Here is a 12,015-nt window from a genome sequence, read left to right on the forward strand (position 1 = left end):
GAAACTTAAGTTGCCTTGCTAGGTCATTTGTTATATTTTAAAAATTTAATGTATTCCTCTATAAAATAACTAACTTTTCTAGTTACTAGAGATGTTTGAATTTCAAAAAAAAAAAAAAGTCCAGTCTTTTTAAATCCCATTCCTTTTTTAACCTCCTGGGTTTGATTCTGGTCAAGGGCACATGCCTGGGTTGTGGGCTCGATCCCCAGTATGAGGCGTGCAGGAGGGAGCCGATCAATGAATTTCTCATATCATTGATGTTTCTATCTCTCTCTCCCTCTCTCTCTGAAATTAAAAAAAAAAACAACACCAAAAAAACATATTTAAAAAAAAAAAGTTACTAGATTATTTTACCAGAAAAAAAAATCTGGTAACAGGTATCTTTTGCAACCTAGAGTGCTCTCTTGACAATCTGATTGCCATGAAAACTTGTATATGTAGGCAGCTGATTATTAATCCTTACTGAATTTCACACTACTAAATAAACCCACGGTGCTTGACAAGATTAACACTATTGTTTCTAATGTGAAAGAGAAACACACTCCCAAAACTGCCTTAGCACAAAGGCTCTAAATTCTAGTAAAACAAACCATATGTTCAACTTTAATCCCTTCCCTCATTGTTAATGAGAATTTGTGGTAGTACTCAAATGTTTTATACAGTTAAGAAAATATGTACTATGGGTTTCTTCATATAAAAATAGTCCCTGAATACCTACAAACACCCTGATCAACACAGGTAACCATTTAAGAGTATTTATTTATTTTTAATTTTATTGTTTAAAGCATTACAAATAGTAGTACATATGTCTCCCTTTTTTCCCCATTGACCTCCCCCCGGCCTCCCCTACCCCCTGGCACATGCCATCACTCCCCCCCGCCCCCCCCACCACTGTCTTGCATACCCTTAGTTATGCATATATGCATGCATACAAGTCCTTCAGTTGATCTCATTTAAGAGTATTTATTAACGAAGCTTTGACCTCTCCCAAATTGCATTTTTAAATTCCTTTCTATAAAGTATTATTAATAAAATTAATTATAACTACCATAATTTGGATCCTAGCAATTCAGTTTTATAACTATGAGTTGTTGAAAGCTACCTTTTTCATCATGAAGGTGTATATTAAAGTAAACATAATATTCCAATTTGAGAACCTCAAATACACATAAAGAAATGTCTGTCCCAGCTATTTTTTTCTTCATAAGTAGGCATTCTATATTAAAATATTTAAACTTAAACTTTTGAAATAAACCATTACCCCCCAGATATAATTAGTGAATTTTTACCATAATAACTTTACCATAACATTAACTTGAAGAATATGAAAAGTTTCCATTTTCTCTGTTTTTCAAGTCCAAATTTTGTTACTGCTACTAAATGGATATTACTCTTTTGCTAGTTTTGCATTTTTTCAAGGTTCTTCTAGTACATTGATCTCAAATTATTTTCTAAAGCAGTTTTAGCATTTAAACTTAATATATTACTTGTATTAATTTACTATTATCACCAAATAATCAAATTTTAAACTCTTAATAGCTTAATTATAAAATCAATGTTTGGTATATTTGTAAATTAAATTACTTTGTGCCTTTCATAGCTGGCAAACTCAGAAAGATGTCTTATGGTCATATTTGGTTTTTTTTCCCCCTCTTGAATGTCTCTCAAAAGGGGGGGAAGAAGGCTGTTTGCTTTGTAAGACCCTACCTAATTTCTTTTAAGTCACCACTGTAGTGCCTTAGAGTTAGACCATTGCTTTTCAAATTTATGTGCATCTGAATCATCCAAGGATATAGCTAAATTGATTCTGATTTAGTAGGTTTGGGGAGAATCTCAAGAGTGAATTTTTAGCAAGCTTCCAGATGGTGGGTTCATGGACCACCCTGTGAGTACCTAGGCCTTAAAGTCACCAAAAGCCTATACAGTCACCAAAGCTCAAGTGGAGCAAACTACTCAGCGAGTAGTGACAACATGCAGTCCTTTTGGTAATGTACTTCTTAGTTACATAACCCTCTTGTATTGAGTAGAAAAGGGGAAACTTAAAATTGCACTTTTATTTTAAAACAGTGAAGTATGGTTATTATGTCTTTTACCAAGTATTAAAATTGAAGATTTTATTATATATAAATACATAGATGGTACAAAATAATATCCAAAATGTGGCAATATTTACAAAAGCTATAAAAAATATTTAATTTTCAGTATAAAAGACAGACTAATTTGAGTTGGAGATAAATGAAGAGACAGATTTAGGCCATTTAAGAAAAAAGGAGAATGTCACGTCCAAATTTTGGGTAAGGCCAAAGAATGCCAACAAGCTTGATTTGTTGCTGCATTAATGACTTCAGATTATGCAGATATCTACTACACAGACAAATAATATACAATGTACAGAACACAGAAAGCAGAGGACTTGGCCCAATCTGCTCAAGGAAAAGTTAGAATTTGAAAAAAAAAAGTAGCAGAGATTCCTGTTACTAGTCATTTTACAGAAGACAATTCATACTTTTCATAAACATTATCCCTTTATTCCTTGAAACTTTTCTTTGAGGTAGAGAACTGGGCCAGACTACTGCTGAAAAGGAACATAAGGAATGGTGAGGTAAAGTACTTTTGAGAGATGAAAAGAATCATGCAGTTCTTGAACTCCCTGCATAACTGCTCTGCCAGCTCTTGTTGAACAGAGACCAACTTATATCTTCATGGCATCTTAGGATTCTAGCGTCTGCAGCCCTGGATCCCACACAACTGGGAAGTTAATTCTTTTAACTAAAACAGACATAATCATGACTCAAACTTCAATGTAGCCCAATACAATTTAATACAAATACCACTTAAAGCAGACAAAGTAAAAATAAAATTTCTTAAACACATTTTTAGTAAGTTTTAAATTCTAATGTTCCAAATGTTTTTAATGTTTTTTCATTATTTGCAGTGAATTGTGATTGCTCCTACTACCTTTGTCCTTGATGAAGGAAAACATTAGGAGAATGGGTTGTTTTTACACTAAATGTATCTCCACTCGATGAGTGTCGGGAGGGAGCTTTCCCACCCAAAAGTGACGTTTCTGCTTCTTTTATTTCCATCGCTCTTTTGTATAGTTCAGCAGCTTTTTCAAAATCCCCTTCTTCATAGCTTTGAAAGAAAATAAAAACCTCTTAAAATCAGAATATAACCTTCTAACAATTCTAAATGACCTTATAGGATACCCCCCTCCAAAAAAACCCACAAAAAAGTGAGTAATCACTCATTTCCCCTCCAGTGCATTTATTTACTAAAACAGACCAGAAAAAATAGAACACCCAAACTCTTTCCTTTCTGTTTGTACTGGTAAGGGACATTTCAGTACCTCATGGACACCATTAAGCCTGTGTTGTGAAGGATGCAGTGAAATTGCTAAGGGAAATTAGATATTCTCTATGTCCTGAGTTGAACACACACAGCGCAGAAGTCAACATGTACTTCATGGTAAATGAGCTCTGAGGACAGCAAATTGCTCATATTATTCCAGACCCAGCTGGTTGTACATGTAAACCATCCTTCACTATTTGCCATGATAAACTCTTCTGTAAAATACATTGTGTAGCCTTCATTTCACTTCTAGATACTACTGTATCTCTTGAAGGAAATCAACCAGAAGCAACTCACCTCCAAGAAAAAACATTCAGCAGTAAGGATCTTTTTGTTCCATGATGAGTGAAATTAAAAGATGTTCTAAAAGGTAGTTAAGATGTATGAGGAAAGTGAAAAAATTCTTACCTGAGCACAGCTAAATTTTTTAAAGTTTCTCCAACTCGAGGATGCATCTGACCCAGGCTGTCTTCGTAAATCTTTAATGCTCTTTCATACAGTGGCAAGGCTTCAATGTGTTTTTTCTTATTAAAAAAATTAACAACACTCATTTGGACACTCTGGGTTTATGAAATTACTATTAATGTATTCTAGATTAAGCTGACAAGTTGAATAAGCACTTTTTAAATGTTAATATCCTCCTAAAACGTGGATAATTTATAAGTAATCATCATGGGAGAAGCAGTATAATAGAAAATCAGAAACTGGCTTTAGACCTGGGTTGGTAACCATTGAACTTAATCCAATTATATAAACACAAACTTTATGTGTTTCTTTATCGCCCAGTTGGTACCATCCGTATTTCTCACCCATCACAGGCAAATGTTGAAACTTAAAGATAATATTAGATAGAGAGATGTAGGGAGTCTCCAGAATTTAAAACCAGCCTATGCAATGAACTACAGTGGGGCCTTGACTTACGAGTTTAATTAGTTCCATGAAGGAGCTCATAACTCAAATTACTCGTATGTCAAATCAAAAAGTGAACGAGTGAGACACGTGATGCTGGGATGATGTTGTGGTGTTCACTGTGACATTCGCTGCGCCAACTAGCGGTGGGGTATCTGAAGCTGGCTCATAACCCAAATTTTAGCTCGCAACTCAAAGCAAAAAATTGGCCGAGACACGGCTCGTATCTCGAAAAACTCGTTAGTCAGGACACTCGTAAGTCAAGGCCCCACTGTAAACAGTCAGTGCTTTACACTAAGAGGAGTGTGACTTCAATAATTTCTCAAGTACTAAAGAAAAGCACTAGTAGATAAATAACCTTCAAATCCCTACGATCTATTCATGTTTACCTTTTTCATACCTAAACCTCTTTTTTTAAGAGTTAAAGTGTGGGAACTTACCATTGCGCTAGAGAGAACAGCTAAGTTCACCAAGGCAGTAGCTACACTAGGGTGCTTTGGGCCAAAGGATTTCTGCCGGATTTCAACGGCCAGCTCGTACAAAGGTACAGCTTTGTCAAGTTTCCCCTAAAACACAAAAGTGAAATCTAACAAGAATATTAAAGCAATAAATATTACCTGATTAGAACTTTTCCACAAACAAACTTTTGTATCAAAAAGTAATTTTTGAGAAAAAAATTCAGAAGCATTACCTCCCAATTTAACGGTTAAGTTTATAGATAGCTAAACTCTAGTACAGTGGTTCTCAACCTTCCTAATGCCACGACCCTTTAATACAGTTCCTCATGTTGTGGTGACCCACAACCATAAAATTATTTTCATTGCTACTTCATAACTGTAATTTTGCTACTGTTATGAATCCTAATGTAAATATCTGATATGTAGGATGTATTTTCATTGTTACAAATTGAACATAATTAAAGCCTAGTGATTAATCACAAAAACAATATGTAATTATATATGTGTTTTCGGATGGTCTTAGGCGACCCCTGTGAAAGGGTCTTTCGACCCCCAAAGGGGTCGCGACCCACAGGTTGAGAACTGCTGCTCTAGTAGAATATGTAAGTAAAGTTATACTGAATATAAAACATTTTGTTTGATAATTCAGAAAGCTCTTTAGGATCACCCATTATTACTCACTGTTTCTGGTAAAGTAAAAACCTTACAATTAAAGTACAGGGTGGGGCAAAAGTAGGTTTATAGTTGTTTGTATGGAAAGTAATACAATTAATAAACAATTATGTAAACTTTTTGCCTCACCGTATATATGTTTGCTACTATACATAATTTGGAGATGACATCAAAATAAAAACTCATTTTCCACCAAATCCTTTTCAGATTTTTCCAATTATTTCTTTACTTGTTGGGGAGAAATAACAACAACTTCGTGCCTGAATGACCAGTAAAGGGTCCTGCAAAGTGTAGAGATGGCCTACTGCTGTTCTGTTACTGCCACTAAAGGAATGAGGCCCAGAAATCAGGATTTTAAAACGATTCCCAGGTGATTCTAATTTGCAGCCAAGGTTGAGAACCACTGCACTAAATGAAAGCAAATTCCTCTGGCATTTTTTGGAGAAAAGCTATAAAAGTTCCAAACATCCCTCTGGCTAGAACCCTATGGCAAAGAATGGTGTTTAGTTCATTACATTTAATTGTAGACAAAGAAAAAAGTGAAATTAAAATGCTCATTTTATCAACTACAAAAACTCTTCCTTTAGCCATGACAATTGGGTGATTTATGCTTATGATAGTTTAACACAGCAAATACAGGTGAATTTCAGAACTTCTGAAATGTAATATGAGAATAAGTTTAATTAGAATGCTGATGAATGAATGCATTTGTATTTAGAATGTATTTTAACGAAACCAAGCCAGCACTTTAATTTATTAAGTCTGAAATAATATTTTTAAATGTACTACTCAGCTATTTGTTATAAAACTATATCATTATGATTTAAAAGCTCATAGAAAATAATCTATCCAGCCCTGGCCAGTGTGGCTCAATTGGTTGGGCATCGTCTCGAGCATCAAAAGGTTGCCAGTTTGATTCCTCTCAGGGCACATGCCCAGATTGCAGGCTTGATCTTTGGTAGGAGGAGTGCAGGAGGCAGCCAATTGATGTTCATCACATTGATGTTTCTCTCCCTCTCCCTTCCTCTCTTTAAAAATCAAAAAGTCATTAAAAAAATCTATCAGAAGGCAAATGATGTTGCTGATGGCAATTATGGTTTAATAGCTATACTATTATAAAACACATGCAAGCACTCCAGGGATTACTTACCATTTTCTTATACAAGATTGCGAGATGCTTCACTGTGTAAGCCAAAGAAGGGTGATCAGGAGCTAGCGCTCGTCTCCGAATGTCTAAAGCTCTTTCATAAAGTTCTTCCGCCTTATCATACTGTTTCATTTCATTGCATAGAGCCGCCAGGTTATTCAAAGACTGGGCACAGTCTGGGTGATCTGGTCCCAGAACGCGCTCCCTCATTTCTAAGGAACGTTTCAGGAACTGGTCAGCTGTTCTATGAGCAAAACCACAAAATGGTTTAAACAGCTTATTCTCTAGAAATCAGAATCCCTAGTCCTGGTTAGTTGGAGAACTGAAGCATTTTTATTCTTAAATCCAAGAGAGTTAAAATGAAGGATTTAGCTCAAAATCCTTCCTTCCTCTTTCCCAGCCCTCTCCCCTTCCTGCTCTTTTCCAAAAATGAAAATGCTTTCCTGATAGTGTGAGGGCCTGAAACATCTGGATGACTGCCTTATTTCTCCACTTCACTTCTCCAAAAAGATGAACCTGTAAATATTTTCCAAAACAAACTTTTTATACCTTTAAAATAATTAGACCTGCCCTAGCTGGTTTTGCTCAGTGGATAGAGCATCAGCCTGCAGACTGAAGGGTCCCGGGTTCAATCCCACCCAAGGGCATATGCCTGGGTTGTGGGCTCGATCCCCAGTAGGGGATGTGTAGGAGGCAACCAATCAATGATTCTCTCTTATCACTGATGTTTCTATCTCTCTCCCTTCCTCTCTGAAATCAATAATATATATATATATATAATTAGACCTAACTCAAACAAAAGATTTTGATATTCACTCTTTATCCCTTTGGGGTTAGTACTTAATATTTTTTAATATAAGAACTTTTTGTGAAGTAGACTAAATATTTGTTACATTTTCTTGATGTCCAAATTATCAAATTTGTTATATATTTCTGACATCTAAAGAAGCCTCAAAACACTTTTTTTCAGAAAGTATAAATTTATCATTTTGTCTTTTATGTCCATTTAAACTGAAGAAGAAAACTAGCACCCATCTACATTCTTTTCTTTATTCTCCTTTAGTCTATGAGGTCTCGTGTATGATAGCCACACAAACTCACTTTTCATAAACATATAGAAAATACTAGGGAAGCTACAGAATAACTTTTTAGTTACTGAAGAAACCATGTGAAAGAAAACAGCAGAAAAAATGCCATGGTCTTTGTTAAGTGTGGCTATGTTCATAACATATACATGAAATCTGGCATGGTTGCTATTGATTTATTCTAGCTTGACTTGATAGAAATATAAAACACCTTTGCACCTAAGAGAAAAATGGATACTTGTTTTCATTATAAACACCACGGTACTCACTCCAAGTTATTCTGAAGATAGTAGAGAACACCCAGTTCATTGAGGGTCCGAGCATTGTCCGGTGTGTCCTTACCTAAGGTAAGCTCTTCTAACTGTAGGGCCCGTCTACGCAAAAGGGCAAATCCATACTGGAGCAAACACACGAAATTCACAGCAATCACTAAGTAAGTGCAATCTTTGGTTCTGAAACAATATACTGGGGTTCTACAAAATCCTTTCACCTTTTGTTCCATTTGGGAAGATTACAATTATTTTAAGTATCACACTAAGTTAATCTAATGGATATTGAAAATACACATATTTCCACATGACATCACATTCCAAAATTCATTAAAAACTATTGTGAAAATGATTATGAGACATTTTAGCAAAGTGAACTGAGTCCCAAAGTGCTTCAAAAGAACAGGAAACAGAATTAACTTGCAGATATTTACCAATCTCACTGCTAACCACTTAAACGTCAAGTATTTAAATTGCATGTAGCACTCGCAACTAGTAGATAAGTAAGTCTTGGAGATCAAATGTACAGTATAATGAATATAGACAAAAATACTGTATTATAATCATCAAACTTGCTAAGAGACCTAGATCATAATTATTCCCACAAAAAAATGATAATTATGTGATGTGGTGGAGGTGCTAACTATCATTTCAATGGCAATCATATTACAATATACAAATGTATCAAATCAATATATTGTACATCTTAAATTTATATTGTACTATATGTCAAATACATTTCAGTTAAAAATTGCACATGACATTTTAAGTTAAAACAAATAAACTCTATTTAGATTTTATGAGCAGCTTAGAAATGTGAAAATAATTTTTTTGTTCTCAAGGGTAAGAATTTCTTTGCATTTGAATCCAACATAAAATGTTAACTAAATTACTTTTACTCCCTTTTCCAACCTTTTAAAGAAAAGAATTGAAGCAGCTTTCAAGTCTACATCCAGAGTCTAACCTTCAAATGAACTAGGTTTCACTTAAAAATTTTTTTAGTTTTGAGATGTAATTGACATACCACACTGTGTAAGCTTAAGGTGTACAGTGTGATGATTTGATGTACATATAAACTGCAAAATGATTAACACAATATATAATTCTACTTTTAAGAGTTTGCTAAGTTGTACCTCCCAGTAATAGTAATATTTAAACACATTATAAATAAATAAAAATATTAATCAGTACTTTTCTAGAAGTCACTTAAAATACAAAGTTCTTAAAACTTGTGAGGTTTATGCATCTATATTATGATAGTCAAAGATGCTCTCTTCCTCTTTGTTCAAAACACAAAACAAAAGAAATCTCTCATTACCAAGTTGCCTTTTCTCCTTGTAGCTTTTTGACGAATCTTAAAGGATTTTTTCCTAAAATGTTCAGCTTGTTCATATCTTTAAAAAAAAAAATAAAGTCAAACAAAAGAAACATGTCCAAAGTAACATATTTCAGTGAAATGAAAGCACGCCTTACCTAGTGTAAAGCTATTTCTGGCTCTTAAAACCAGCACTGTTACATGGAATTACAAATCTTTAACACAACCCTTCATAAAAAAAAAATCTAACAAAACAGACCTAATACTCCAAGTAATGGACATTTAACAGATTTTTAACTGATACAATTCACTTTGGATCTCTAAAGGACAACATATCTAAATGAAAATCTAAAATTTTAGCTTGCTATATCACCTTCTCCTATAGAGGCAAACGTTTGGTCAAAGATAAATGTAAAATTCATCCAAAATTTGTGTGAACAAGATTTCTTAAAGTTAAAAATATTCCAATATGTATCAGTTATGATGGAGCAAAAGAAATGATTTCTGATGGAGGAAAAGGTGCCATTCAGTGGGTATCTCAGAGATACTTTTTATTATGCTACTGACCAGCAAACTTTGTCTATAAAGGGCTAGGTAGTATTTTAGGCCTCGTGGGCCATGCAGTCTGTCTCAACTACTGAATGAACTCTAAGGCTGAAGCAAGGAGGCAACCATAGACAATATGTAAATGAAAACAATGCAGCTATGTTCCCGTAAAACCTTGTTTACAAAGCAGGAGGCCACCTGGACTTGGCCAGGGGCCGAGGTTCTTAGCCCTTGTGTTAGTAATTCACTCCATGTTACAAAGCCAGTCAGTGAGGGAGCCCAGATTCCAACCCAACTATGTGACTACAAACCCCATGCTCTATTCTCTACTCATCTTCAGATAGAGATGGATCTTACAGTTCTAATTTTTTGTTTACCTCATGAAGACGCAGATCAACAAATAGTATTTGAATATGATGCATTAAAAAGATATAGGATAAGGAAAGGTACCCCGCCACAAAAGAAAGGCTACCACGAGTACATTTAGAACTGTAACTCCCCACCATAAAACCAGACTATTAGTGATCTCAATCTTACTTATTTTGTTTCTGGTACAAAGTTGCAAGTGCCTCAAGTTCACGAGCAATATGTGGATGGTCTGCGCCATAGGCATTTTCAGAGATTTCTAATGCCTGTTTGTACAATTGCTCTGCGTTGCCAAACTTCTTCCACTGCACATACACACTTGCCAACTGGTGAAGGGACTGAGCTACTCTCGGGTGATCTGGATCCAAGGCCGTTTCTCGAATTTCTAGAGACCTCTGCAAAGGTACCACAGCCTGGGGAAAAGATATTAAAGGCCAACTGAAGTGAGTGAAAAGTAGGAAAGTGTAAGATCTACCATCTGATTAGCACAGCAAATAAAAGCTGCATTAACTCCTGCAGGGAGAGCAGAGTAAACAGGAAAAACCCACCCTGGCTCTGATTCCTGCTACATTACCTGACTCAGCAGGCCCAGGTCCTTGAGGAAGCGCCCCAGGGTTTCATAGAGATCTGCTAAGCACATCATGTTCTCCTCGCCCTCGCAGTTTTTCTCGTACTGCTTCAGGGAATCGAAGTACTCGGCTGCCATCGCGCTTTTGTCTTTGCCCACAAACTGCCAGTAGCTCAGCAACTCAGCAAAGTGTCCTCTGTTTGAACAAATAACAGTAACTAGAGGAAAACAAACCTTAAAAGCCATTATCAAGTGAAAACGCCAGAATTCATATCAAGTTATGGACAATTTATTAGTAGGCAAGTATGGTGTAGTGAGGTAACACTGTGGACTCAGACTGTCACCTGAGTCCACTGCTCGCAGCTGCGTGATCATGAGCATGATGTCTGACCTCTTATGCCTCAACTTCCTCTTTTGCAGAGAGGGAGACACTGACACTACCAGCCTCAGGTGTTACTGTGAGGAGATTATGGCACATAGAAAACACTCCATAGTGTGGATTGTTACCATTAACATCATTATGGTTACTCAGCAACAGCAATTTATTAGAATTTCTTTTAGACACTTCACGATATGTAATCAATTTGGGTTCATCCAAAACCCTATTTTAAATGATGGAAACTAGAACAGAAGAAACTACTGAAACATAGGCAAACTGTCATAGGATATCTACTTTGTATTTTCATCATGGAATTGAATAAAAGTAAGCTTAATTATCTGTAGATGATATTAACCAGGAGAGCTGTAAACTAAAGAATGAAACTGATTTCAAAGGAATCATGAAAAATTGGAATGAAGATAAGAAATAAGTTACAAGGTACAACAAAGAAACTTGAGAGTTCACTCAGGAACAAAAAAAGTATGCAGCTGTTATGAGAAATGTTGAAATTTCTAAGTGAGACAGAAAAATCCCCTCATGAGGCTTAGCAGGTCAGTAGCTTGGCACATAAGGTGTGGTTCTGACACAGGCAAATTCAAATATCCCAGAAAAGACAAAACAATATATTTATTTTTAAAGGGTAATCCTTTCTTTAAACTCAACACCAGTCAGATTCTCTGTAGGGCTCAGATACACGTTGGGGTCTCTGAAGGCCTTGAGAGTCAGATATCGTAAACCACACCTCTCTAGGTGACTCAGAGTCAAACCTGCTTAAATGCAAGATTGGGTATGAAGCTGTCTCAAGATCATTCTAGCTCTGATTTTATGAAGCAGCCATACTCTGTCTTTTTACTTTTTCTCTTGGAAAAAAGTAAATCTCATGGTAATTTGCAAATTGTCTTAAATTCCTCCCACACTGTTTTATATTTTAGGTAGCACTGAAATTGGAC

General features: G+C 35.5%; 1 protein-coding gene across 8 annotated transcripts in view; it reads right to left on the reverse strand.

Annotated features, from left to right (window-relative positions):
- Window positions 1-2,918: 2,918 nt before the first annotated feature.
- The window catches only part of NPHP3 (nephrocystin 3), a 31,696-nt gene continuing 22,599 nt past the window's right edge, over window positions 2,919-12,015 (reverse strand). For 4 of the 8 annotated variants that reach the window (XM_023749532.1, XM_023749533.1, XM_023749531.1 and 1 more), the window contains 7 exons: window positions 10,693-10,882; window positions 10,290-10,531; window positions 9,210-9,285; window positions 7,892-8,019; window positions 6,541-6,781; window positions 3,760-3,875; window positions 2,919-3,135 (listed from right to left, as the gene is read on the reverse strand). In XM_023749532.1, coding sequence (XP_023605300.1) covers window positions 2,955-3,135; window positions 3,760-3,875; window positions 6,541-6,781; window positions 7,892-8,019; window positions 9,210-9,285; window positions 10,290-10,531; window positions 10,693-10,882 — 1,174 coding nt within the window. In that variant the 3' untranslated portion in view covers window positions 2,919-2,954. Of the gene's footprint in view, window positions 3,876-4,700; window positions 4,847-6,540; window positions 6,782-7,891; window positions 8,020-9,209; window positions 9,286-10,289; window positions 10,532-10,692; window positions 10,883-12,015 lie in introns of those variants that run through there. The other 4 variants (XR_002827976.1, XM_023749536.1, XM_023749534.1 and 1 more) reach the window with 4 other exon arrangements.

Source organism: Myotis lucifugus, unplaced genomic scaffold (assembly GCF_000147115.1).
Source record: "Myotis lucifugus unplaced genomic scaffold, Myoluc2.0 scaffold_8, whole genome shotgun sequence".
In the NCBI taxonomy this organism is placed as follows: domain Eukaryota; kingdom Metazoa; phylum Chordata; class Mammalia; order Chiroptera; family Vespertilionidae; genus Myotis; species Myotis lucifugus.